General features: G+C 41.9%; 1 protein-coding gene and 1 long non-coding RNA gene across 2 annotated transcripts in view; one reads left to right on the top strand and one right to left on the bottom strand.

Moving 5' to 3' along the window:
• The first annotated feature begins 261 nt into the window (after positions 1–261).
• LOC123622437 lies at positions 262–5,289 on the top strand. Its single transcript, XR_006729497.1, has 5 exons — positions 262–301; positions 603–633; positions 2,915–2,975; positions 3,676–3,755; positions 5,038–5,289. It is a non-coding gene; the product is annotated as an uncharacterized LOC123622437 (long non-coding RNA).
• Positions 5,290–8,014: 2,725 nt separating this feature from the next.
• Positions 8,015–26,214, bottom strand: part of CDK5RAP1 (CDK5 regulatory subunit associated protein 1) — a 32,290-nt gene continuing 14,090 nt past the window's right edge. The window contains exons 8-14 of the mRNA XM_045528814.1: positions 24,113–24,343; positions 22,781–22,878; positions 20,804–20,859; positions 18,883–19,013; positions 15,287–15,436; positions 10,352–10,492; positions 8,015–8,272 (exon numbers count right to left, since the gene is read on the bottom strand). Of these exons, the coding sequence (XP_045384770.1) occupies positions 8,192–8,272; positions 10,352–10,492; positions 15,287–15,436; positions 18,883–19,013; positions 20,804–20,859; positions 22,781–22,878; positions 24,113–24,343 (888 nt within the window). The 3' untranslated portion in view covers positions 8,015–8,191. The remainder of the gene's footprint in view (positions 8,273–10,351; positions 10,493–15,286; positions 15,437–18,882; positions 19,014–20,803; positions 20,860–22,780; positions 22,879–24,112; positions 24,344–26,214) is intronic.

Here is a 26,214-nt window from a genome sequence, read left to right as displayed (position 1 = left end):
TCAGTGGGACGGGCACCTACTAGACCCTGGGGTCCAGATGCCTGTGTGTCCCCAGGATGAGGGGGACCAGCCAGTCTGGTGGGCTCAGCCCCCACGGGGAGGATGGACTAAGCAGGGTGGCTCCCCCCAGTCCTGATATGGGACCCTGTTGGCCATCTCACCATGTGACAAGCTCGCTGACTGGCCAGGTCAAGGTATTATTTTTAACTCATGCTTGTTTTGTATTCATTCAGAACTTAATCATCTCACATGTGGGCAAGATTTCAAGAGACAAACTGCTAGCAGACATCAAACTTGAGAGGTACTATCTATAACTACATAATCCCCTGTGAACGTAAGAGACAATATCAAACCCGTTAACAACCCCGTGAGCACAGAGATGCACGCGGCTCTGGGGAATTACCTGGACAATTACAGGGAAACCAGAAAGGAATTTTAAACTCACATGAAATTATTCATCTTACATTTGCCCTTTCTACTTAGTAGTTTCCAACTTATACATGACTTTCCTTATGAAGCAACTATCCTCATACTTAAACTCTACACTTACATTGTGCTTTTTGTAAGATTCTAATATTTCTCTGTGCTTTGTTTCCTGACAGGTTTGAACACAGCTCAATACCTCCTGAAGCCGTAAGCTGATTAGCTTTTCAATACATTTATCTGTGATGTGTGAGAAAAAAATGTAATGCCAGACGCTGAGTACCACAGAGACCATGGAAAGGAAAAGGCGAGGAGACAAGTCCACAGACACAGGGCAGAGTAGGCCCCCGGGCTCCAGACCCAGGCTCAAACACAGCTGCCCAAGCTCACAGTGAGCTTGGCACATTCAGCCCTGGGCCTGAGAAGGGCCTGGCATCTGTGCCCTTGTAGTGACCTGGGTGATCTGATACACCACAAGCCTTGGGGTCTGCTGGAAGGATGAAAACATCTAGGCCGTTAGGGTGGAAAGGCTAGCAGGTGCTCACGGCACGGGTGGGGAAAGATTTCTCACGCAGAGATTAAGACATATAAAAGTAAAAAAGTTTATTTTATCCTTTTGGAGGAGGCAGAGACAAAGAGATAGAAAGGGAGAAGGGAAAGGGGGGGAAGAGAGCAGGGAGACGGCGAGGCATCCCAAAGAAAGAGAAGGGGGTGCCAGCAGCGAGGCCAAGCGGCTCACTGCTTTTATGGGGACAAAGAGAAAAAATAGTGATGGCTGTCAGTTGATAACAAAAGAGGCAGCAGGTAGATAACAAAAACTGCAAGGATGTCAGAGTCCAAGCCTTGGTTTCCTGCCTTTCCTTGGAGAAGGGATTATCAGAGGAGATGGGACTCTGTCCTCGAGATATGGTTGAGGCTGTAGCTCATTCTCCTGCTGTTTACTCAGGAATCCTGTAAAAGCAGATTCTCAAAAAACAATTTTGAAAGAGAGAGATTTACATCTCTTTTCCATCCATTCAGCTTTTTCAGAAGTTGTGCAAAACAGAACTCCTGCAGGGGACCTGTTAGTGAGAGAACTCAGGATTGATCTTTAGCTGTTCCTGGGGAAATTGTAGGACTAGGTATTTTCCTGTTATTTTTGCAAGGCCGCCCCTTCCATTGGCTCTAATCTGACCTGGCTCACAGGAGCTTCTGAGAAACATAACCAGCTTCCCATGACCTCAGCACTCCTGTCACTGGTTTCCAACCCATGTTCTATGGAGGGAGCACATGGATCACCTCAGGAGAGTGAAGGGAGGGCCCTGTGACCAGGCTCCAGCATCAGTGACAGAAACTGACGAAAGGTTCACCAACCAACTCCATGTTTAAGATATTTGACCTTAAATATGTTCAGACCTTAAATCAGCAGATGTTTACTGAGCACCTCCTACGTGCCTGGCCCTGCAAATGCATCACGAAGTGGTAACAAGGTGTCTAACACCAGGAACTGGCATTCTGGTGTGTGGGACGAATGGGGACATACAAACACATAAAAAATAGGCAAACATTATGAGGAGTCTGGCAGCAACACTAAGTTGAGGCACACAATGGACACCCAGAGGGGAAAACCCTTACAACTTTACAACCTAAGAGTTTAGAACTTGGGTCCCATATATCAGCCCTGAGAAAATGGGGAGCTGGCCCAGAGGCAGACTCCGCAGATCCTCACGAGCCCGGGGCTCCTGTCCTCTCAAATTCACAAGGCAGCTACGTGATATGCCAGGCTCTGTGCCCAGGGAAGCAACTTAGAAGGCATGATCCCTGACCTCATCTAACTGCCCACCTGACAAGGGACAGAGACCTTTATGCAAACAGCTGTTAATTGAGCATGAAGAAGACAGACTAGAGAGAGCACCAAGTGGGACACAGACAGTGGGCTTGCTGAAAACACAACATCTGAACTCAGCCTTGAAAGAGGAGTAGGAGTTTATCACATAAAACAAAGTGTGTCCCAGAGAGAGGGAACCAAGTGGGCAAAGGGTAGGCAGCATGGACTCCTAGGCCTGCTGGGGAGGGACGTGCAGGCAGAGGGAAGTAAACAGACCACCAACAGAGAGGACAAGATGTGGGAGGGCCCCACACCCACTGCAGAGGAGGCAGCAGAAGCAACAACCTGTCCTCCCTATCCCTGGATCAGCATTTGTCCAGAGGGCACAGAGCTGTGCTGCTGTACCTACAGCAGTGTCTGGCACATAATAGGAACCCAATCAACCTTTGCTCAAGGAGCCCCCTAAGGCAGCAAGACCTACCGAAGGGCCTTTGAAAAACCCCCAAAGATTTAGAGACCTGAAGGATGGACTGAGATCCACCTCCAAACCAGGCCAGGGACAGACTTTGTTACTGGAAAAAACATGCATGTACAGAGGCCCTAAGCCTGCTTTCCCTGACTGTGACAACTAGCTTGTGGACTACCAGATGAGATTGATGAAAATGCTCCTCCCGTCTCTTACAGTTAGGTGAAGTGCAAGATGTGGCTACTGCTATTCTGAAGAGGTTCTGGTCTGTCCTTACTGGTACGTAGAATTTAAAACCTGAGCACCTAGAAGAGTCGGTGTCCCAGGAGAGGCACCAGGGTGTGGGCCACTGCAGAGTGTGCCGTGTCACTGGGCACAAGGTCATCCGATCAGCAGCTGGATCACAGAGCACTCTCTGTTTTGGGATAGGGGCTTCAGCATCTTGAGATGGCAAAAATGAAAACCAAAGCAAAATGCCTCTTCTACAGCTCCTACAGGAATCCAGTGCACTAGGTGTCTTTGGGACCAAAGTCTTCATGATGCTTAGAGGAAACATGGACCCAGATCACTTGGGGTTCAAAGTAGTGCAAATAACACCAAAAGAGCAGAGCCTAACCTAACTCTTTTGGTTTATTAAAGTACTGAGGTCGGGCTTGCCGGCCTATCACTTGGCATCAGTATTTGGATATCTGCCAGGTTTCTACCTTGGTATTAGACACACACCAGTTTTCAAGTTGGTTCTGGAGTCTTCTCTTCCTTGCTACCTCACTCTCTCCCCACAACAGACTGGGCAGGCGGGGTGGGGGTGGGGGACTATGTAGGTCTTTACTCAAATCACTCTATTGAATGGGCAGGGAAGAGATTTCTCCTACAGCCATATACTGCCCAGAGATCCCTCCAGCAGACTGTGGCTAAAACAACCCAGCCCCGGTGATTGTTCTGTCAACTCACACCATAAGATGGTCCTTCTTTATTGCAGAATTTCTTCAACAATGGAATATACCACCAGGAGTAATCCCAGACCTTCTAACCAATGTCAAGGTTGAGGTGCTTAAATCGGTAAGAGAGAGAAATACATATATTTCCCTTTTGTGCTACTGCCCACCCCGTGCTTGGATCTTCAGAGAAATGAATGGGGCCAGTGAGACTGGGCTTCACTGTGCGTTCCTGGCTGCTCCATCCACTCTCCCCACCCTCCCCTTGTCAGAATTGCTGCCCATTGTCCTTTCTGTTGCCATACAAGTCCCAACACTAAGTCACTCTTGATCATACATAATCAGACAGTCTGTTCCATTGTCCCCAAAAGGACTCTCACACTTACCTGAATACATCTCAGTCGTTTCCTTGGAATCCGCACCCCTCCATACACCCACTCATCCTCACTGTCACCTTCAACCTTGCTGGAAGCTGTCATTCTCTGCCACCGTGACTCAAATCTCACTTTCTTCTGGTCTAACCCTGAACCCAGAGTCAATTGGAAGGAGAACATGATTCCTGACAAACAGCTAAAACAATGGGATGTTTATTCCACTTTGTCACAAGTACAAGGTTAAACGATGAGGATGAAACTAGGGAAGATACATGAGAGAGTAAAGAAGTTTAAAATCTCCCTAACCCTTAGACGTTCCCTTCTTCACAAATCCACTTAATGAGAATGAAATCTGACCAAGAAAATATCAGCTTTCACTTTGGCTCGAACCTCAGAAGTTATGCATTCCTATTTTTACCTAACCCCCAAATTTCCTTGTGCCTGTGGCCAAATCAATTACTAAAGCGTAGAGTGTGGTAAGTCAGCACCTGCCTCCATGTGAGCTTTCTGCCTTCAGCTCTTATACTCTGTAACTACGAGAGGCCTTGGACACATCACTTAACACCCCCAACTTGGCCTTGAGTTGAGGGGTTTGATCAGATGAACACCAACTGTGGAGCAGCTACAAGTGACCGAAAGCCCTGCCAAAACTGACTCAAGCAACGATAAAAATTTTAGGAATTGAACATCCAGGGATGGTGTCAGCTTCAGCAGTGGCTTCATCCAGGCTCTAAACTTGACGCCAGAATCAAGCTCCTGGCTCTACTATTTCCGGACGGGCTGTGTTGTGCCTCCACGTGGAAGCCCTCCCGCAAGGAGCTTCACTCTCTACTTCCTTCCCTGACAGCTCCCACAACAATCACCCAGAACTAATCTCTGGGACCCCCACTGACTGGCCTGCCTTGTTCCATAGCCCCATCCCCGAAGCAAATGCTGCAGTTGGGGGGCAGAGCGCATTGGTTGGCTCAGACTGGCCCTGCAGCCAGCTGGTGTATTTAAGTGCATAATTATTTGTCTTTTATTTCTCCACAGACGGATCTTATGGCAGCAAAATAAACCCAGCATCCTTGAAGCCCGGCAATGCTCCACAATGAAAGCAAAAACACCGTGCAATACTTTTCTATGAAATGTTGTGCAGCGGATATCCTTACGATTCAAGAACCAAGTAGAGTTAGTATTCTTAAGTGTCAACTATCCTTTAGAATTTCAGCAAGTACCTTGAATTAACAAGTGCCAAGAAAGGCAAAAATTCAGGGATTTTTGATGTATTTTAAAATATCTCTTTAATAAATAACCTGTTTTCATGCAAAAAAAAGGACTCACTTGTCTTCACTTCCTGCAAATAGGAATTTCTTCCTAAGTTTATGCCTAGTAAAAGTATTTCTTACTTGGGACATAAAAATTAACATGAATGATGAGGCAAAAACACTATTATCTCCTGTGCTAGGGGACAATTAATTAACAACAATTAGGACTATCATCCCCTATCTCTGCCATTCCCCTCCCCAACTCCAAATGCTTTCATTTGGACGTTGGCCCAATGTGAAATTCACACAGGAGCTAGAAGAATCCAACTTTTCCATGTTAAATAATATGTATAGAGTTTGTTGTTTAAGTACCTGTCTGGGTATACAGCTAGGAGTGGAATTGGGTCATCTGTTAATTCTGTGTTTAATGTTTTGAGGAATAGCCAACCTGTTTCCCATAGTAACTGAACAATTTTTACATTCCCACCAGCAATGCATGAGGGCTCTGATTTTTCCGTATCCTCACCAATGGCTGGAAGGTTTTTAAGTAGGGAGGGTATGTGTTTTATAAGGAGCACCCTGGCTGCCAGGTGGAGAATGGATCATAGGTGGCAAGGGCAGAAGCAGGGAGCCCAGTTGGCCTGGTGACTGACACTGGTGACTTGCACTGGGATGGTGATGGAGAGAAACACAGAGATGGGAGTGATGCCTTGAGGCAGAGTCCACAGGACTTGGTCTGCGGGTGAGAGAGGGAGAGGCATGGAGAATGATTCCTAGGTAGGAAAGGTGGGCATATGGTACTACTTACCACAGTGGGACTGACTGTGAAAGGTACTGGCCTGACTATTCCTAGGTCACAGTGAATCGTCACAGGTGCTGACTATTCACAACAGCCAAAAGGTGTCAACAACTCAAATGTTCATTCATCCACAGATGAATGGATAAACAAGTGTGGTATATACATACAGTGGAATATTACTCAGCCATAGAAATGTATGAAGTACTGATAAATGCTATAATGTGGATGAATCTCAAAAACATTACGCCAAATGAAAGAAGCCAGACACAAAACATCATACACTGTATGATCAGCTCATATGAAATGTTCAGAACAGGAAAATCCATAGAAACTGAATACAGAGTGCTGATCTCCTGGAGTGTAGGGAATGGTTACTGGTGAGTAACTGCTTAATGGGTACGGGATTTTTTAGAGTGATAGAAATATTTGGAACTAGACAGAGGCGGTGGTTGCACAACACTGTGAAAGTACTAAATGCTACTGAATTGTTCCCTTTAGAATGGTTAATTTTGTTATGTGAATTTTACCTCTATTTAAGAAACAAAAAAACCTTCCAACCCAGAGTAGCAGCAAGTATACCTAGCACCCAGATGTTGGTTTCTAATATCATTCTTTTAGAGATAATCAATCAGGCCTCCATGGAGAAATGTTTCATTCTAGGACTGGACGGGAAATAAAAAAGATGATCCTAGAGCATCTTATAGCTCCTGAAGGTAAGGAAGTACTTTAAAAAAATAAATAAAATCACATAAATAAATATCTCACAGGGACACAGGGCCAACTGACAGAGCTCCCAGAGGCCAAGGTTGGAACAATTTGACCAACAAAATAAAGTAGTATTGGATTATAACCCAAAGTATAAAATAAATATCCAGCAGTCTCTACTGATATAAATAAACGATTTTTTTAAAACATGAGGTCTCCCTGTGTTGCCCAGGCTGGACTGCAGTAGCTATTCACAAGCACAAACCCCCTACGGTCAGCACGGGAATTTCAACCTGCTCCATTTCTGACTTGGGCCAGTTCATCCCTCCTTAGGCAAACATGTGGTCCCCCACTCCTGGGAAATTACCACATTCATGCTGAACTTTGTGCAGACACCTAATTGGCATAGCACACTACAGCCCAGAACTCCTAGGCTCAAACGATCCTCCTGGCAGAGGCCAGAAAGGTTTTGGTGGGTGAGGAGGCTTCCAAGGAGGCAGAGGAGGAGGACGAGGATATCACAAGCCACAAGGAAAGAAGACGAAGTTTGAATAGTTTCTTCTGTTCCCCTCTCTCCCTCTTCCATGTGAAAGTAAAGACTCTGGGGTTCTTACTCTGTACCTGATCAATGGCAGAGCCTTCTGAGGACATTCCAAGACAGTATACAGACCTGTGGTCTACTGGGAAATCCATATAGACAACATTTCAAGGGTAATACTCTGTTGGTTTTGACTGGATATTCATATAAACTTTTTAAAGATATAAGTGATGGAGCTAATCTTTACCTGTAAGTTTTGAATTTATACTATTTCATCCAATGCACAAAACCATATTTTTCCTACAAATAAGTTTTGTGTTGGGTGGATGTAAAGGAAAGCAGAGTGTTTTATCACGGTTTTTGCTTTAGTGACTTTATTAATAGAATAAATTAAAAGTCAACTCTTGCCAGAAAAAAAAAAAAAAATAGGTCCATGAGGGAAATCCTCAGGTAAAATACACAGAATAAGGTGAGACGATAGCCGGCTGAGTCTATGGCATCAAATGAAAATGTCAGAAAGACCTAGAGGGTTTTTTCCCAAGCAAACGGCTCTCCCTACCTTGCTCCCCTTACCTCCTAGAGTCCAGGGGAGAAAACCAGCGAGGTGTCCACAGCAGGAACTGGGTTGGGAAACACTTAACTCAAAAACCACAGGGAAAACCCCAGAACCACTAACCAAGGTAAAAATGAAAAAGAAACCAAGGAGCCATCTGAGGTAAATTAATGATTAGAAAAGCTGTTTACGTTTATGTAGCAGCATTTTCGTTTGACAGAAAGGTGCTTCACCACGTGCAGCTTGTCTCTGCAGCTTCAGTACCTTTTTCACTAGTGACCAGTGGTATCTGCTTTTCTGCTGAGAAGGAGTGCTCAGGTCAACTCCAAGGCCATCCACTCAGGTCAGCAATTTGCTGAGAAGTCCTTCAGGGTGGTCCTGCAGAGAACATGTCCCCTGAGTGTCTGAGAGCTGGCAGAGGTGATCTGAAAGAAAACCGGTCAGAAGAAGGCAAGGTAACCAGTACTGTACCACAGGGACTTAACATAGAGCCTCTAGAGAAGAAGCCACCAAAAGGAATCTGATAGAGGTGACAGGCCAGCAGAGACTGCATGGCTCCTGTATGTACCCAGTCGAAGGAAGAAGAGATGTCTGATGGAATGGCAATGCATGTAATGTAAGAAGTCAAAAATAGCTCAGTCCCAAACACACCTCCTTTCTCTAGGAAGATGGCTCCTCCCCAGCTCTACCCATAAGGTTCAGGTATGAGCTGCCCACCAAAGACCCTGCCCTCCTAACCACAAGGGTGGGCCAGTCAAATCCTTCCTTAGGATATTTATGGCCAAAATTTGGTGAGAAAGATTTTCTTTCCTCTCTAATTAAGAGCTGAAAGGATGTGACCCCAAAGTTACCAACAGTCACACCATGAGAACAAGTCAGTCCATTAGTAAATATTTACTAAGTGCTTATTATGTACCAGGAATTGCCCTAGGTGCTGGGGATCCAGAGATAAACAAAATAGATATTTCCCCTGCCCTCAAAGGAGCTTCAGAAGAAGACAAATAATAAATATGTAAACAAACAAAGATGACTTCACATACTGGAAAATGCAGTGAAGATAAAATGGGTTAATGTGTAAACAATGATGAGAGTAAGACAGGGAAAGCTGCTTCAAAACTGCAATGACCAGGGAAGGCCTCTCAGAGAAGGTGACATTTGAGAGAACCTGAAGATTAAAAAGGCAGCAGCCACACACAGATGAAGAGCCTCCCAGGCAAAAACAGCATGTGCAAAGTTCCTGACAATAAGATCAGCCCCGAGGGGCAAAAAGGTGGCTGCCAAGGCTAGAGGAGAGAGAATAAGAAGGGCAAAGGCACCTGGGACAATCACAAAGGGCCCTGGACACCTTGCAGTTCATGCTGCGCCAATGAGAAGCCACTGGAGGGCTTCAGCAGAGGAGTGAGTGATCTGACTTAGAAAGGTCACACTGACTGCTACAGGGTAGAAAGAATAAAGGAAAGCAAGAATAGAAGCAGAGAATGTGAAGCTTCTGGAATTCTCATGCACTGCTCGTATAAAATGGTACAATCACTTTGGCTATTTTTATTCTACACACTCTATGGCCCAGCAATTCCAAGCCATATACCCAACAGAAATGAATACATATGTGCACTAAAACATATGTACAAGAATATTCGTAGCAATATTATTCATAGTAGCTCCAAACTGGAAACCAAAATGGCCATCACCAGTAAAATAAACAAAAAATTGTGGTATAGTCATATAATGTGGATAAATATAATCACGGACAAATCACACAACATAAAGTTGAGGGAAAGAAGGCAGGCACCAAAAATATATAATGTATGATTCAATTTTATATCAAGACAGGCAAAACTAAAGTATGGTGCTAGAAATCAGGAGAGTGGTTAACTTTGAGATGGAGGGAAAGGGAGTGACAGGGAAGAACACAAGAGGGGGTTTCTGAGGTTCTGAAAATATTTTATCTCTTGATCTGGATGATAGTTACACGGGTAGGATTACTTTGTGACAATTCGTCAAATAGTAGACTTATGACATGGGCAATTTTCTACATTTATGATGTATTTCAATAAAATAATTCATTTTAAATATACAGAAGCAGAAGACTAGGGAGGAAGCCGCTGCAATCTTCCAGGCAAGAAATGACGGTGACTTGGAGACAGAATGAAATAGTCAGATTCAAGATAAATTCCACAGGTAGAAACCAAAACAGAGGGACTGCTGATGTAGGAAAGCGAGTAGCTAGGAAGATTCTTCTGTTTTTGGCTTGAGCAACTGAGTGGTGCCATTTCCTGAAGTGGGGAAGGCTTGCAAAGAACCCTTGCAGGGCAGGAGAAAAGATAAGAGAAACAAGAGAGCATCAGTTGGGAGCAGTCTAACATTCAATCCAAAGTGCCCTTCCATTGTACAGGTTAAGAAGAGATTTTTATTTTACTACAAAACTTCTCTAGGAAAAAACTTTTTACCAAATTATCGAAATCAACACTCACAGCGCAACCCAAAAGCCCAAAAGAACACTCTACCTTCACCAGCACATAGTCCCCAGGCTGGGCTCTGACCCTGAGCCCAGGGTTAGTGACATCCTCCATCTCTGCATCAGGGAAGATCACCTTAAGGTTTCCATCATTCCGGCCACACAGGTCATTGGCAGAGCGTTTACTGAGCTGCAGAAAGAAAAGAGTTTATGAATTTGTGACAATCATAAGTTCCTGGACGGAAGAAATTGTGCCTGCTCTGTCTCAGACCCCCAGAACCTTCCTTAACCAAGGAATCACTGAATCCTCAATGTTCACTGTTGCTTCACCAATAAGGGCAGTATCTGGCACACAAAGCAAACTCTGTAAAGTTTTGCTAACTACATTTTAATGAATCAATGAGTCTTTGAAGAATTGCCTTCTATAGGAATGGACCTCCGACGAGCCTAAGGCCAGGGACTTGTGAGTGATGCACTTGGCAAAATGACTTTCACTTTACCCAGTCTCCCAGTAATCACTCAGGAATGTTCTGGGGATGTTTGGCCTGGATTATTTACCCCTACTGAATAGACAGACTTGAAGCCAGAGTCTCCATCATAACATGTGGAAGACAGGGCCAGGAGGATAATAAAACCACTATGATAGGATTAACTTCTAGAATATACAGGAGTCTTCCTCTTCCAGCCATGATAAAATGACAAGAACCAAATTTACCCTCCAGCCTTACATAACCAGGAAATTGGGCAAACTGTTTTTAGATATAGGACAAAAGATCATGCAAGACTGTGATCTATGAGAGAAGGAACAAATAAAGTGAGCCCTCCAGTCACCCCTGCTTCCTCCCAGAAGGCACATACCAGACCAGAGCATGTGAGGCAGGGAGACCTCAGGCAGAGCGTGGTGGTTCTCTCTGCATTGAGGAGAGAGGGATCAGAGTTCAGGGAGCCTGAGATAGCTAGAAATTGTGAAACAAATTCTAGAGATAAGGGAGCTAAGCAGAAAAAGAGCTCTAGAAACATGCATAGAGGTTCCCTTGAGTCTTTGCTAAATACTAACACATGCGTGTGTAGAATAAAACTCCATGAAGTGAGGCAAAGAGAGCAACCTAAGAACTGTCTGCTAAACAGTTCCTAGAGCTCACATAGGGCTGAGAATCATTTGACCTACCACCAAATAGTCCTCACTGGTTCCTTGGGACATTCAGTAGCAATTCTTGACAGAAGGCCATATCTTAACAATGAGGCTAAACTATCTCCAAAATAAAAAAGCTTTTCTAAAAAATCTTAAAAACAAGCCTTGAAAGAATCAAACAGAACTGTAAGCAACTTAACTGTCTATCAGAACAAAGCTCAATGCAAAGTCCAGACACTCAAAAGTGAACACCACAATGTCCATCATCCAATTAAAAATCACTAGACATGCCCAGAGGCAGAAAACCCATAATCAGGAGAAAAGTCAGTAATAGAAATAGATCAAGAAATAATAGCAATGATGAAATTAGCACACAATGACATTAAGCCAGCTATTACAACTGAGTTCAAACATGAAACTCGGTTTCAAAACAAAAACTAAAAACTAAGGACATAGTGAGGAAAGAAATAGAAGATATAAAAAAGGAACTATATGTGCCTCATAGAGATGAAAAATATAATATCTAGAATTAAATATTCAGGTGATAGATTAGATACCACCAAAGAAAATAATAGTGAACCTGAAGACAGGACAATGGAAACTATCCAAAATGAAGCACAAAGATAAAAAAGACAGAAATATTAGGTCATTAAATATGAAATGTCCAATTTCAAATCAGAAGTGTAGTTTATTAAATCTCAAAGAAGCAGTACCAAACAAAGAAGCAGCACAATTAGTCAAAGTATGCGCCTAAACTGTTGACAGTTTTGCCATCTTAATGGTAACTTGTTTATGCCAGCAGCGAAGCCTAGAAAGCAAGTGGCGATGAAATTACAAAAGGCATTTCTCACAGCTTGTTGAGAACTGACTATTTTTCCTTGCAAGAAGTGGTCCAAAGCCTGGAAGAGGTAGTCAGTTGGTGCAGTTGGTGCAGGTCTGGTTAATATGGTAGATAACAGAGAGTATCCAAATCCAGCTGCTGTAGTTTGAACAGTGTTGTTTGTGCAACATGAGGTCCAGCGTTGTCTTGCAAGAGGATTGGCCTGTCTCTATTGACCAATCTCAGCTGCTTCATTACAAGTATCCTCATCATTTCATCCAACTGGTTGCAACAGACATCCTCTGTCATCAACTGACCAGGTTTCATGAAACTGTAGTGGATAATACCAGTGCTGAACCACCAAACAGACACCACTGGTTTTTTCTGGTGAATATTTGGTTTTGGATTATGTTTTAACACTTCATCTTTAACTAACCATTGTATAGAATGCTTGCGATTGTCAAAAAAAATCCATTTTTCATCACATGTAACAATCCAGTATAGAAATATTTCACATTTATGCCGTGACAGCATAGAAAGGCAAGCTTTGAGACGATTTCTCTTCTGATGCTGATTTAATTCATGCAGAACCCATCTATCCAGCTTCTTTACCTTGCCCATTTGTTTCAAATGGTCCAATATCGTTGGAATAGTAACGTCAAACCTTGCTGCTAATTCACGTGTAGGCTGAGATGAATTTCCTTCCGCTACAGCTTTCAGCTCATCATTATCCACCTTGGTATCAGGTCGCCCATGTGGCTCATTTTCAAAATTAAAATCACCAGGACAGAACTTCTCAAACCATCAATGTACTGTGCAATCATTAGCCACATCCTTCCCAAACACTTTGTTGCTATTTTGAACTGTCTGTGCCGTATTGGTTCTACAACAGAACTCATATTTGAAAATAACATGAATTTTTTACTTATCCATGGTTTCATAAAAATTGCTCTAAAAAGAAATTTGAAAGATAATCACAAAGGCAAAACATGCATTTGCAAGACTGAGGATGTACCTTCACAATAAACATAAAACTAGAAGTGTCAAAGTGAAATGTAAAGAGATGTCAACTCTCAAACTTAGTACTTCAGGAAATCAGACAATTCATACTTAACAATCTAAATAAAAACAACAATGTCAGTGACCTCTAACACAATATAAACTACATATGGGCTGGGCACGGTGGCTCACGCCTGTAATCCTAGCATTTTGGGAGGCCGAGGCAGGTGGATCGCTTGAGGTCAGGAGTTCGAGACCAGCCTGAGCAAGAGCAAGACCCCATCTCTACTAAAAATAGAAAGAAATTATCCGGCCAACTAAAAATATATATAGAAAAAAGTAGCCGGGCATGGTGGCGCATGCCTGTAGTCCCAGCTACTCGTGAGGCTGAGGCAGTAGGATCACTTAAGCCTAGGAGTTTGAGGTTGCTGTGAGCTAGGCTGATGCCACGGCACTCTAGCCAGGGTGACAGAGTGAGACTCGGTCTCAAAAAAAAAAACAAAAAACAAAAAAACTACATATGTGCAGCTGGAGTCCAGAAAGATGAGAAACAGGGCCATGGGTGGGAGGAAGAAGGAGAATTATGGAAAAAATATCTGAAGAATAATAGGTAAAATTTTTCCAGATTTGATGAAAACTATAATTCCAGAAACTAAGATGCCTCAAAAAACCCCAAAGAAAACCCAAAGGGATAAACACAAAGAAAACCATACCAAGACACATCAAATTCCTAAAAACAGTGATAAAGCAAACTTTCTGAAATGCAGGACATTTCTAAGAAACTGTGATGAAAGAATACTGAAGACAAACAATAACATTGATTCTAAAACTATACATATGATTCCACTTACAGAAAGACGGAATGGACACACTTTTCCCTAGTCTTCCCACTAAATACAACTGAAAACCATGGACATTATATACAAAACAAATATAAGAAGACTCTGAAAATAATCAGTAAATAGAAATTACCCAATCTGAACAACAGAGAGAATATAGACTAAAAAAACTGCACCAAGCCTCAGAGACCAGTGGGACAATAACAAAAGATCTAACATTTGTGCTATCAAAGTCCCCGAAGAAAAGGAGATAGAGGGATTCCAAAGACAGAGTATTTCTCATCAGAAACCATGGCAGCCAGAAGGAAGTGGCACAACATTTTTCAAGTGCTGAAAAAAAAAGAATTAACAACCCAGAATCCTATATCCAGCAAAAATATGCTTCAGGAATGAAGTGGAAATAAAGACATTCTAAGATGAAGGAAAACTAACAGAATCAGGAAGTTCTCTAAACAAAAAGGGAAAAAGAAAAGAAGAAAACTTGGAACATCAGGAAGAAAGAAAAATCACAATTAAATGATCATCTACATATAAAATTCTAGGCCAGGCACAGTGGCTCACACCTGTAATCCTAGCACTCTGGAAGACCAAGGCAAGAGGATTGCTTGAGGTCAGGAGTTTGAGACCAGCCTGAGCAAGAGAAAGACCCCGTTTCTACTAAAAATAGAAAAAAATTAGCTGGGCATGGTGGTGTGCACCTGTAGTCCCAGCTACTCGGGAGGCTGAGGCAGAAGGATCGCTTGAGCCCAGGAGTTTGAGGTTGCTGTGAGCTAGGCTGATGCCACAACACTCTAGCCCAGGCAACAGAATGAGATTCTGTCTCAAAAAAAAAAGAAAAGAAAATTCTAAGAAAACTACAAAAATAAAAACCTCCTAGTACTATTAAATAAGTTCAACAAGGTCACAGAATATAAGATAAACATACAAAAATCAATTGTATATATAATAGCAATGAACATTTGGAAACCAAAATTAAAAATACAATTCCATTTACAACAGTGCCAAAAAAATGTTTAATGAAATGCTTAGGTGTAAATCTAACAAAAATAAGACTTATAGTGCTGAAAATAAAAACTTTGGTTAAAAACATCAGAGATCTAAATAAAGGACAGACATATTGTGATCCAAAAAACAAAAAAACAATGTCTATACATAGACACAGACATATATGCATGCACACACGTATGGCCTCACCCCCTCTACCAGCACCAGCTGAGTACAACCCACAGAGGTCTTGTTGGCTTTCGATGCTTCTTCTCGGAAGACTGTAATAAGTTCCTCCAAACGCCTTAATTTTACCTCTTCCGGGACATCATCCTTCAGCCTGTGATATGCTCGTGTCTTCTATTAAAAAAAGGAGATGGAAGTCACTAAGGACTTGTAGAATCCATTCCTAATGCACAGAGGGAAATCATGTTCATTCTACCTACAAGTTACAGACACATGTACGGAAACCAAAGCCAGAGCCAAGACAGTTCTCTGGCTCTGGGAGCATTCCAAGAGAAAAATATAGTGGAGTCACATTTTTGCAAAGGTTAAATTCTAACTTTAGCACATGAAAATCATAGACTCAAAATTACTCTTGATATTCACCCTAGGGTTACACTTGTACATTTACTAAATGACTCATACCAGGTTACTCAGCAGCACTATTGATAAGGACACAAGATGCAAAGCAGGCTAAATGTTTATCAACAGATACCTAGTAAAAGAAATTACAGTTTATCTACACAATGGAATATTATGCAGCTGTTAAACAGATTGATAGTTCTGTATGTACTGATATGAATTATTCTCCAAAATGTACTGCTAACTGAAATAAGCAAAGAACAGATCAACATGTATAAAATGATAACTTTGGTGTAGAAAGAATACCTATAAATATATTTATAAATATGTGAAAGATCTCTGGAAACTTACAAAAGACATTGCTAAGAGTGACTGTCTTCAGGGAAGGAACTGAAAACTAGGCAACCTGGGAAGAAGGAAGAACTACTTCTCACAATACACCATTTGACTTTTTGAATTTTATACCATAAGCATATATTATCTACTCCAAAAAAAAACAAAATTTATCCTTGAAAAGCCTGGAAAATCATCTAAAATCACAGTGCATATATATGTTTAAATACATCTTTTTCTTTTTTTTTTTTGAGACAGTGTCTTGCTCTGTTGCCTGGGCTAGAGTGCAGAGGCTGAGGCAGTAGGATCACTTGAGCCCAGGAGTTCAAGGCTTCAGTGAGCTATGATTGTGCCTACGAATAGACACTGCACTCCAGCCTGGACAACAGGGTGAGATCCTATCTTTAAGAAAAGAAAAAAACAAAAAAAAAAAAAAAAAAAAAACAAAGGACTACTATCCAGAATCTACAAGGAATTCAAATAACTGAATACACACCCACCAAAAAAACATAAACCCATGAAAAAGTGCGCAAAGGAGGCCAGGCACAGTGGCTCATGCCTGTAATCCCAGCACTTTGGGAGGTCAAGGCAGGAGGATCACTTGAGGCCAGGAGTTTCAAGACCAGCCTGAGCATTATAGCAAGACCCTGTCTCTACAAAAAATAGAAAAATTAGCCATGCATGGTGATGCATGCCTGTAGTCCTAGCTACTTGGGAGGCTGAGGCAGGAGGATCGCTTGAGCCCAGGAGTTTGAGGTTGGTGTGAGTTGTGATGATGCCACTGCACTCTATCCTGGGCAACAGAGGGAGTGTCTCAAAAAAGAAAGGAAAAAAGTGGGGAAAAGATACCAATAAACATACGAAAAGATGTTCAACTTGGCCGGGAGTGGTGGCTCACGCCTGTAATCCTAGCACTCTGGGAGGCCGAGGCGAGTGGGTCGCTCAAGGTCAGGAGTTCAAGACCAGCCTGAGCAAGAGCGAGACCCCGTCTCTACTAAAAATAGAAAGAAATTATCTGGCCAACTAAAATATATATAGAAAAAAGTAGCTGGGCATGGTGGCGCATGCCTGTAGTCCCACCTACTCAGGAGGCTGAGGCAGTAGGATCGCTTAAGCCCAGGAGTTCGAGGTTGCTGTGAGCTAGGCTGATGCCACGGCACTCACTCTAGCCAGGGCAACAAAGCGAGACTCTGTCTCAAAAAAAAAAAAAAAAATGTTCAACTCAATCATCAAAGAAATGCAAATTAAAACCACAATGTGATACCATCTTATACCAGTCAGAATGGCTATTATTAAAAAGTGAAAAAATAACATGTTGACAAGGATACAGAGAAAAGGGAATGTTTATATATTGTTGGTGGGAATGTATATTAGTACAACCTCTAAGGAAAACAGTATAGCGATGTCTCAAAGAACTAAAAATAGAACTACCATTTGATCCAGCAATCTCACTACTGGGTATCTACCCAAAGGAAAAGAAATCATTATATCAAAAAGATACCTGCACTTGTATGTTTACTGCAACACTATTCAAAACAGCCAAGATATGGAATCAACCTAAGTGCCCATCAGTGGATGACTGGATAAAGAAAATGTGGTATATGATAGATTAATACCATGGAATACTACTCAGCCATAAAAAAGAATGAAATCATATCTTTTGCAGCAGCATGGATGGAACTTAAGGCCTTTATCTTAAGTGACATAACTCAGAAACAGAAAGTTAAATACAGCATATTCTGACTTATAAGCAGGAGCTAAATAATGTGCATACATGGACATAGAGAATAGAATAATAGTCACTGGAGACTTGGGAATGTGGGAGGGGGGAGAGGGATAAGAAATTACCTAATGGGTACAATGTACACTATTCAGATGATAGCTACACTAAAAGCCTAAACTTCACTGCTACGTAATATATGCATGTAACAAAACTGCACTTGTACCCCCTAAATCCATAAAAATAAAAAATAAGAAAAACAAAAAAAATAAAAATTAGAAATCACTAAGAATGATGGCTGGGAAGACAATAAGAAGTGCCTGTAAAACAATCCACATCTGTAGACCAAAAAGGAAGTTCTGCATGTTGAGAAACAATTTTTTCTTTTTTCTTTTTTTTTTGAGACAGAGTCTCACTTTGTCACCTCGGCTAGAGTGCCGTGACATGAGCCTAGCTCACAGCAACCTCAAACTCCTGGGCTCAAGCAATCCTTCTGCCTCAGCCTCCTAAGTAGCTGGGACTACAGGGAGAAACAATTTTTTTTAATTTAGTTTTTTAGAGACAGGGTCTCACTCCATCACCCAGGTTACAGTGCAGTGGCACTCATAGCTCACTGCAACCTTGAACTTCTGGGCTCAAGTGATCCTTCAGCCTTAGCAGCCTGAGTAGCTAGGACCACAAGCGCCCATCACCATGCCCAACTAATATTTTTATTTTTTTGTAGAGACAGGGTCTCACTATGTTGCCCAGGCTGGTCTTAAACTCCTGGCCTCAAGTGATCCTCCCACCTTGGCCTCCCAAAGTGCTGGGATTACAGGCCTAAGCCACCGCGCCCAGCCAATTTTAGATTTCTTATAAAGAAAGCAGTCTCTCTCCCTCCACATCCAAATTATAAACAACCTAAAGATAATTTTAAATATTTTTTCAACCTCCTCCGCAATTTTAAACATTTTAATAAAAAGAAATATTGGCCCAGTAATTTTTTTTCATCAAAATGCTGAATTGTGTCCAACAGTAGAGTTGATTAGGAAAATGAAAAAGAAGTGAATAGTAGGAGCCTTTGGATTCTCCAGGAATGCCTTGCTGCCACTCTCTTCTGCCCAGTTGTCTACAATCAACCCCGGACTGGTCGGGAATGATGTCAGTCCTTCCCCATCCCAGGGCTCACCTGTCTCATGCTGTAGGCAAAGAGGAAGCCCATGTTGTACTGAACTTCCCGGAGCAAGGACACTGTCTGGAGGTGATCTTCCTCCGTCTCACCACAAAAGCCAGCAATGAAGTCGCTGCTGAGGCTTACACCTGTGACACACAACAAAGGACAAAGGACAACAGGTTGCTGCTGCTTACCTTCAAGAGAAGCCTTTGGCATTTATGGATTACAGACGGAAGGATCACAATGGTAAGGCCTTCCCTGGGACTATTCAGACCACATACAAGAAAACAAAACAGTGGTTATAGAGTAGGAGGGGATGGGCCTGCTCATCTACGACACTGCATACCAATACTAGAAAAGGTATTTTCCCTTCAAATGCTGGATTTAGGAACACAATAGGAGTCCACATTTTCAAATTGGTCCTACTTTTACTAGTGAAAACCTTGCAGTGCCCAACACATACGTATACTTCTGAATTTAGTTTAACATTATGGTCATTGACAACAGTAAAGTAGTAATAACTACCAGTTACTGAACACTTACTAAATATTAATACTATATTTTACTATCCATTTAATTATCCCAATGATCCAATGAGGTGAGTACTATTAACTCCATTTTATAGATGAGGAAACTGCAGCCCAGAAAAGTGAAGATTCTTATCTATTGTCACACAACCTGTAACAGTGGAGCTCGACCCAAAGTCAGTACACCTAGCTTCCACATTATCCTGCCCCAGAATAAACATATCTGTGCATAATACAAGTTACAATAATTAAAAATTAGAAATGTGGGAAACTAAAGTAGGCACTTTCAACCAAATCTAAACTACAATACTACAGAGTAATTTTATTAGGAAGAAGTGGGAAGAGAAGAGGGAGTAAGAGTTATGGTAACAGAAAAGGAATTATGTCTAAAACTTACAGTATAGCCTGGGCAACAAAATAAGACTCTGCCTCTACAAAAAATAGAAACATTAGCTGGGGATGATGGTGCGGGCCTATAGACCCAGCTACTTGGGAGGCTGAAGCGAGAGGATCACTTGAGCTCAGGAGTATGAGGTTGAAGTGAGCTATGATGGTGCCACCACACTCTAGCCGGGGCAGCAAAGTGAGATCCAATCTCAAAAAATAAAATTAAATGAATAAAATTTTAAAATAAAATAGAACAAAATTTATAGTAATAAGTTGCCATAAAATTAGTCAGGAAAAGTATGTGCTTTTAAAGACAACAACTCTCCAAAATCAGAACTAATTTAGATCAGAACTTTGTCAGCTTATAAAGAAGCTACAAGAAGGGATAAAGTCTTTCCCATATGTCCAGAAACACAAAGACCATAAAAGAGAAATCTCTTTAGTCTTGAGGCAACAGCTGATTCACACTTCTGAGTATTTCTAGCAGGATGAAGACATCAAAGAATTAGAAAGATGTAAATGAAAGAGTAGGAGAAAGAGGGAGGGGGAGGGAAAGAGAGAGAGAGAAAGAAATGAAGAGGAGCAAAATAAGTATAAAATTGGCCAGGTGCAATGGCTCATGCCTGTAATCCTAGCACTTTGGGAGACTGAGGTGAGAGAATTGCTTTAGGCCAGGAGTTCGAGACCCAGCCTGACCAAGAGTGAAACCTCATCCCTACAAAAAATGAAAAAATTAGCTGGGCATGGTGGGACATACCTATAGTCCCAGCTACTTGGGAGGCTGAGGGAGGAGGATCACTTGAGCCCAGGACTTTGAGGTTGCAGTGAGCTGTAACACCACTGCACTCCTTTAGCCTGGGTGACAGAGCGAGACCTTGTCTCAAAAAAAAAAAAAAGAAGTATGAAATAGTGTCACAAAGAAATACCAAAGCTATTGGTTTGTTGGTTGCCTGTATCTAACCAAGAAGACTGTGGGCATTGGTAAAATAACGTGTCCAGCAGAATACATTTCTTAAACATACCTGGAATAGATGCTCTGATATGGTGAACTAACTCTACATAAGCTTCTCTTGAATATCTGCAATAACGAACAAAAAGAAAAGGCCTACATGAACCAATCTTTTAAAAGAATGCTACAAAAATGTACCACTATGGATTCCCACACATAATCACTTCTCATCCACATGGCACAGCACAAGAGTAGGTTAAATTATCCAAAAGAGCCCTTTTGGCCGGGTGCAGTGGCTCATGCCTATAATCCTATCACTTTGGGAGGCTGAGGCAGGAGGATCCCTTGACGCTGGAAGTTTGAGATCAGCCTGGGCAACAAAGGGAGACCCCGTATCTACAGAAATAGCCAGGAGTGGTAGTGCACGACTGTAGTCCTATGATAGGGAACCGGCAGGCCCTCCTCAATAAGGAGTCATTCAGACCTGAACCAAGATCTCTGATGAAACAGGAGCAGTGGAGAGACTGACCAAAACCAGCTAGAACCAAGATGGCCACAAAAAATGACCTCAGGTTACCCTCATTGCTCATTATACCCTGCTTATAATGTATTTGCATACTAAAAGAAACTCCTACCAGTGCCATGACAGTTTACAAATGCCATGGCAACTCCTGGAAGTTACCCTATATGCTTTAAAAGGGGAAGGGACCCTCGGTTTCTGAGAACTCCCTACCCACTTCCCAGAAATCTTATGAATCATCCTCCTTCTGCTTAACATAAAATTAAATAGAAGGGATAAAATAAGACCCTAGAAACTCACAATGTGCTACTCTGTTGCTCTGAGATCCACTGCTCTATCTATAGAGCAGCCTCCTTTGTATTTCTTTTCTTATTACAATACACTTGCTTTTCCCTTAACTCTGTTAGCTCACTCTTGAATTCTTTCCTGCATGAAGCCAAGAACCCACTTGGCCTTCAGGTCGGACCCCAGTTTTGGGGTCCACTTTCCTCTATCAGTCCCAGCTATTTTGGAGGCTGAGGAGGGAGAATCGCTTGAGTCCAGGAGTTCAAGGCTGCAGTGAGCTATGATCTCGACACTGCACTCCAGCCGAGGCAACAGAGTGAGACCCTATCTCAAAGAAAAAAAAAAAAGAAAAGAAAAAGAAAAAGCCCTTTTGATCCAAGCTCTATATTGTAATCTAAACTATTTTTTTAAATTTTTAACTTTTTGAGAGACACAGTCTCACTCTGTCACCCAGGCTGAAGTATAGTGACCTGAACATAGCTCACTGCAAGCTCAAATTCCTGGGCTCAAGTGATCCACCTGCCTTGACCCACACCTGGCAATTTTTTTTTTAATTTTTTGTAGAGATGGGGTCTCGCTTTGTTACTCAGGCTGGTCTCAAACTCCTAGCCTCAAGCAATCCTCATGCCTTGGACTCCCAAACTGCTGGGATTACAGGCATGAACGACCACACCGGCCATAAACTACTTTAAATAGGCTTTATTATTTAACTAATAAATCAAGACAGATTAAATAGCGAAGAGGATCTCTAAAACACTTTACCACTGTGGAAAACAAGACAAAGCACTAGTTCCATACAGCTTGCCCTAGGATACATTCTCCCTTCACTTTAATCTCTGCAATACTTATTACTCCCAAAGAAAGTAAACACATAGAGCTACACCTAAATTCCAAGACCTTTGTAAACATTTAAATCAATAAAAAATAATAATATTAAATCCTAAGACCTAACAAAACTTTAACGTTAAAAGTTAAAGGACTAAAATCTCAGAGTGTGCCACACCATACAGGCTTTAATGAAAAATACATGCTAACCATGTGGAAATAATTGACTCAGTGCTTAATCTATGCTTATGGAGTGAGCACAAGCAAGTTCTGATGTCCAGAGGCTAACTCATCAGTAAACATTTATTGAGCAGCTACTATGTGCCATGCATATACTAGGTTCTTAGCATCATAGATACTGTTTGGTCATTAAGCAAACATGGAAAGGTGTGGGATGTCTCCTTTCCAAGAATGTCTGACCCCCTCCGCATGGCCTCCAATACACGGCTGCTTCCACTCTGGGCTGGCAAGTGGATCTGTTTACAGATGTTTTCTCTCTCATGAATCAGTTGCAGAACCTGATCAAATAGAACACATTACGGATTATTAAAGTCTCACCAAAGAATCTTGCAAAAAGGAATATTACTCTTAACTGTTTCTCCTCCAAGGTTAATTTTCAAGTAATTAAGAGGCTGATTAAACCAAACACATGAATTACCTAATCTTTAACTTTTGCTTCAAGCTACCTTCTATCTGTCCCAGACATTTACCTGATGGCATCTCCACTTTCAAAGAGTGGAGGGAAGAAAGCAAGTAGAGGTCAGATTCAAGCAATGAGGCTGCAAACAGGTAGTGCTGACACAAGGGTCAGCAGACAAAAAAGGAAAAAATGGCATTTCTTTCATCTAGCTTACAAACTAGTCACTTTAAAAGATACCACAAGGCCAGGCATGGTGGCTCAATCCTGTAATCCTAGCACTCTGGGAGGCCAAAGCAAGAGGATCACTTGAGCTCAGGAGTTTGAGACCAGCCTGAGCAAGAGCAAGACCCCATCTCTACTAAAAACAGAAAAATTAGCCAGGCGTGGTGGCATGTGCCGGTAGTCCGAGCTACTTGGGAGGCTGAGGCAGGAGGATCACCTGAGCCCAGGCGTTTGAGGTTGCAGTGAGCTATGATGACACCACTGCACTATACCCAGGGCAACAGAGCAGAGACTCTGTCTCAAAAAAAAAAAAAAAACCCACAAAAAATTGAAAGTAGCAGAAAATACTTGAAAACATGTTGACAAAGGATTTGTATCAGAAACACGTAAACAACTTTTACAACTCAATAAAACAAATAATCCAAGGGGGAAAAGGTGAGTGTGGGGGCCAAAAGACAGACATTTCACCAAAACAAAAAGCCTTCAAAAAAGGTTTCACATGTGGGCTATTCCCAGGCACTGTGCTTAGTACCTTTGGCCCACTACAAGCATACCTCAGAGACATTACAGGTCTGGTTCCAGACCACCACAATAAAGCAAATATTGCAATAAAGCGAGTCACACAAATTTCTTGGTTTCCCAATGCAAATGTTCACATTACACTTTAGTCTATTAAGTGTGCAATAGCATTATGTCTAAAAAAACAAAGTACACACCTTAATTTAAATCTTTCCAAAGAGCCAGTAGATCCAGACAATAACATAGCAATACGAGACAGGCTCCCCCAGCATGACTCAAGGTCTCTGCTGCAGCCCTCTCAGGTCGAGGCTTTGGCATGCTTAATGATACTGATATCACTTCATCACAGGTAACTAACTGCTGACACCCACCTCATCAGGGAAATCCTTGGGGTGGGGAGAGGTGAAGCGAATCCTCATTTCAGGATCTACCCTGGAGACCTGATCCAGAAGGTGAGCAAAACGAAGCCCCCCTTGCTTGGTTTTATAGTTGGTGGTGAAGCCACGGCTGAGGTTGGTAGACACTGTATTGTTGAACTGGACCTCTGAATTGTCCCGAAAACTATTAACATTCTGACCAAGAAGTGTCACTTCTTTCAGCCCCTAAAAAAGGGAAAGTATATTGAAAACAAGTTTGTTGGGAAGCTTCATGATGACTCATTAGTTAAAAATTAGCTGAACTTACCAAGAGCCATGATGGAGATGTACAAAGAAATTAATGTTGCTTTCATGCCTGCTAACACAACATCATTTTTGCAGCCCACAGATCAAGCAGTCATTTCAACTTTTAAGCCTTATTATTTAAGAAATACATTTTATAAGACTATATCTGCTAATATGTGTGTCTTTAACCCAATAATTTCATGTTTGGGCATCTTATCTAAAGAAGTGAACTTCAGAATAAAACCTTATGTAAAAATTAATCTTCAAGACATTATTTAGGGCTGGGCGTGGTGGTTCATACCTGTAATCCTAGCAATCTGGGAGACCGAGGCGGGCAGATCACTCAAGGTCAGGAGTTCGAGACCAGCCTGAGCAAGAGCCAGACCCCGTCTCTACCAAAAATAGAAAGAAATTATCTAGACAACTAAAAATATACATAGAAAAAATTAGTTGGGCATGGTGGCACATGCCTGTAGTCCCAGCTACTCTGGAGGATGAGGCAGAAGGATTGCTTGAGCCCTAGAGTTTGAGGTTGCTGTGAGCTAGGCTGACACCACAGCACTCTAGCCTGGGCAACAGAGTGAGACTCTGCCTCAAAAAAAAGAAAGAAAAAGACATTATTTAGAATAGCAAAAAAAAATAAACTGGAACAAACTCAATGTTCAATAATAATGGTTAATTTATGACCCATTCTGTCAGTTGAATGTTATATAATATGAGTAAATAAAGTATTCTCATCAATAATATCTAACCGAAAGGAATCAAGCTTTTACACCTAACTTCCAGTTACCAGAATTCCGGGGAATCTATTAAACGACAACATGAGGAAGCAATCAGACAAATCCAGACTCATGTCTGATCTCTTCAAAAAGTTAATATATCGTTTAAAGCAAACAACAACAAAAAAAGTGAAAGGGCTCTTTTAGATTAAGAGAGACTGCAAAGATATAACAACCAAATACAACTGCACAAATCTTTTTTTTTTTTTTTTTTTGGAGACAGGGTCTCACTTTGTTGCCCAGGCTACAGTGAGTGCCATGGCGTCAGCCTAGCTCACAGCAACCTCAAACTTCTGGGCTTAAGCGATCCTACTGCCTCAGCCTCCCAGGTAGCTGGGACTACTGGCATGTGCCACCATGCCCGGCTAATTTTTTCTATATATATTTTAGTTGGCCAGATAATTTCTTTCTATTTTTAATAGAGACAGGATCTCGCTGTTGCTCAGGCTGGTCTCGAACTCCTGACCTTGAGTGATCCACCCGCCTCGGCCTCCCCGAGAGGTAGGATTACAGGCGTAAGCCACTGCACCTGGCCCAACTGCACAAATCTTGATTGGATCTTGGTTTGACAATAAAACAGCAATAAAAGATATTTTGGACAACTAAGAAATTTTGAATATGGACTGCTTATTAGATGATATTAGTTAGTTATTAATCTTCTTATATAATGATAATGATATTATGGTTTTCTTTTAGAGGTGGGGTCTTGCTCTGTCATTCAGACTGGACTACAGTGGCACAATCACAGCTCACTGCAGCCTCCACCTCCTGGGCTCAAGTAATCCTCCTGCCTCAGTCTCCCGAGTCACTAGGACTACAGATGTAAGCCACCATGCCTGGCTGAGAAAAATTATTATTCTTAGGAGATAGACACTGAAGAATCTAGGGTTATGTGCCCTGATATCTATAATTTACTTTCAAGTAGTTTGGAAAAAATATATTTATACATGCATAGAGATAGGTGGAGAAAGCAAATATGACCAAATGTTAACAATCATGTTTATTGTATTAGTTTTTCAACTTATGTGTTTG

Source organism: Lemur catta, chromosome 17, assembly GCF_020740605.2.
Source record: "Lemur catta isolate mLemCat1 chromosome 17, mLemCat1.pri, whole genome shotgun sequence".
In the NCBI taxonomy this organism is placed as follows: Eukaryota; Metazoa; Chordata; class Mammalia; order Primates; family Lemuridae; genus Lemur; species Lemur catta.
This window is presented reverse-complemented; position numbering and strand designations above follow the sequence as displayed.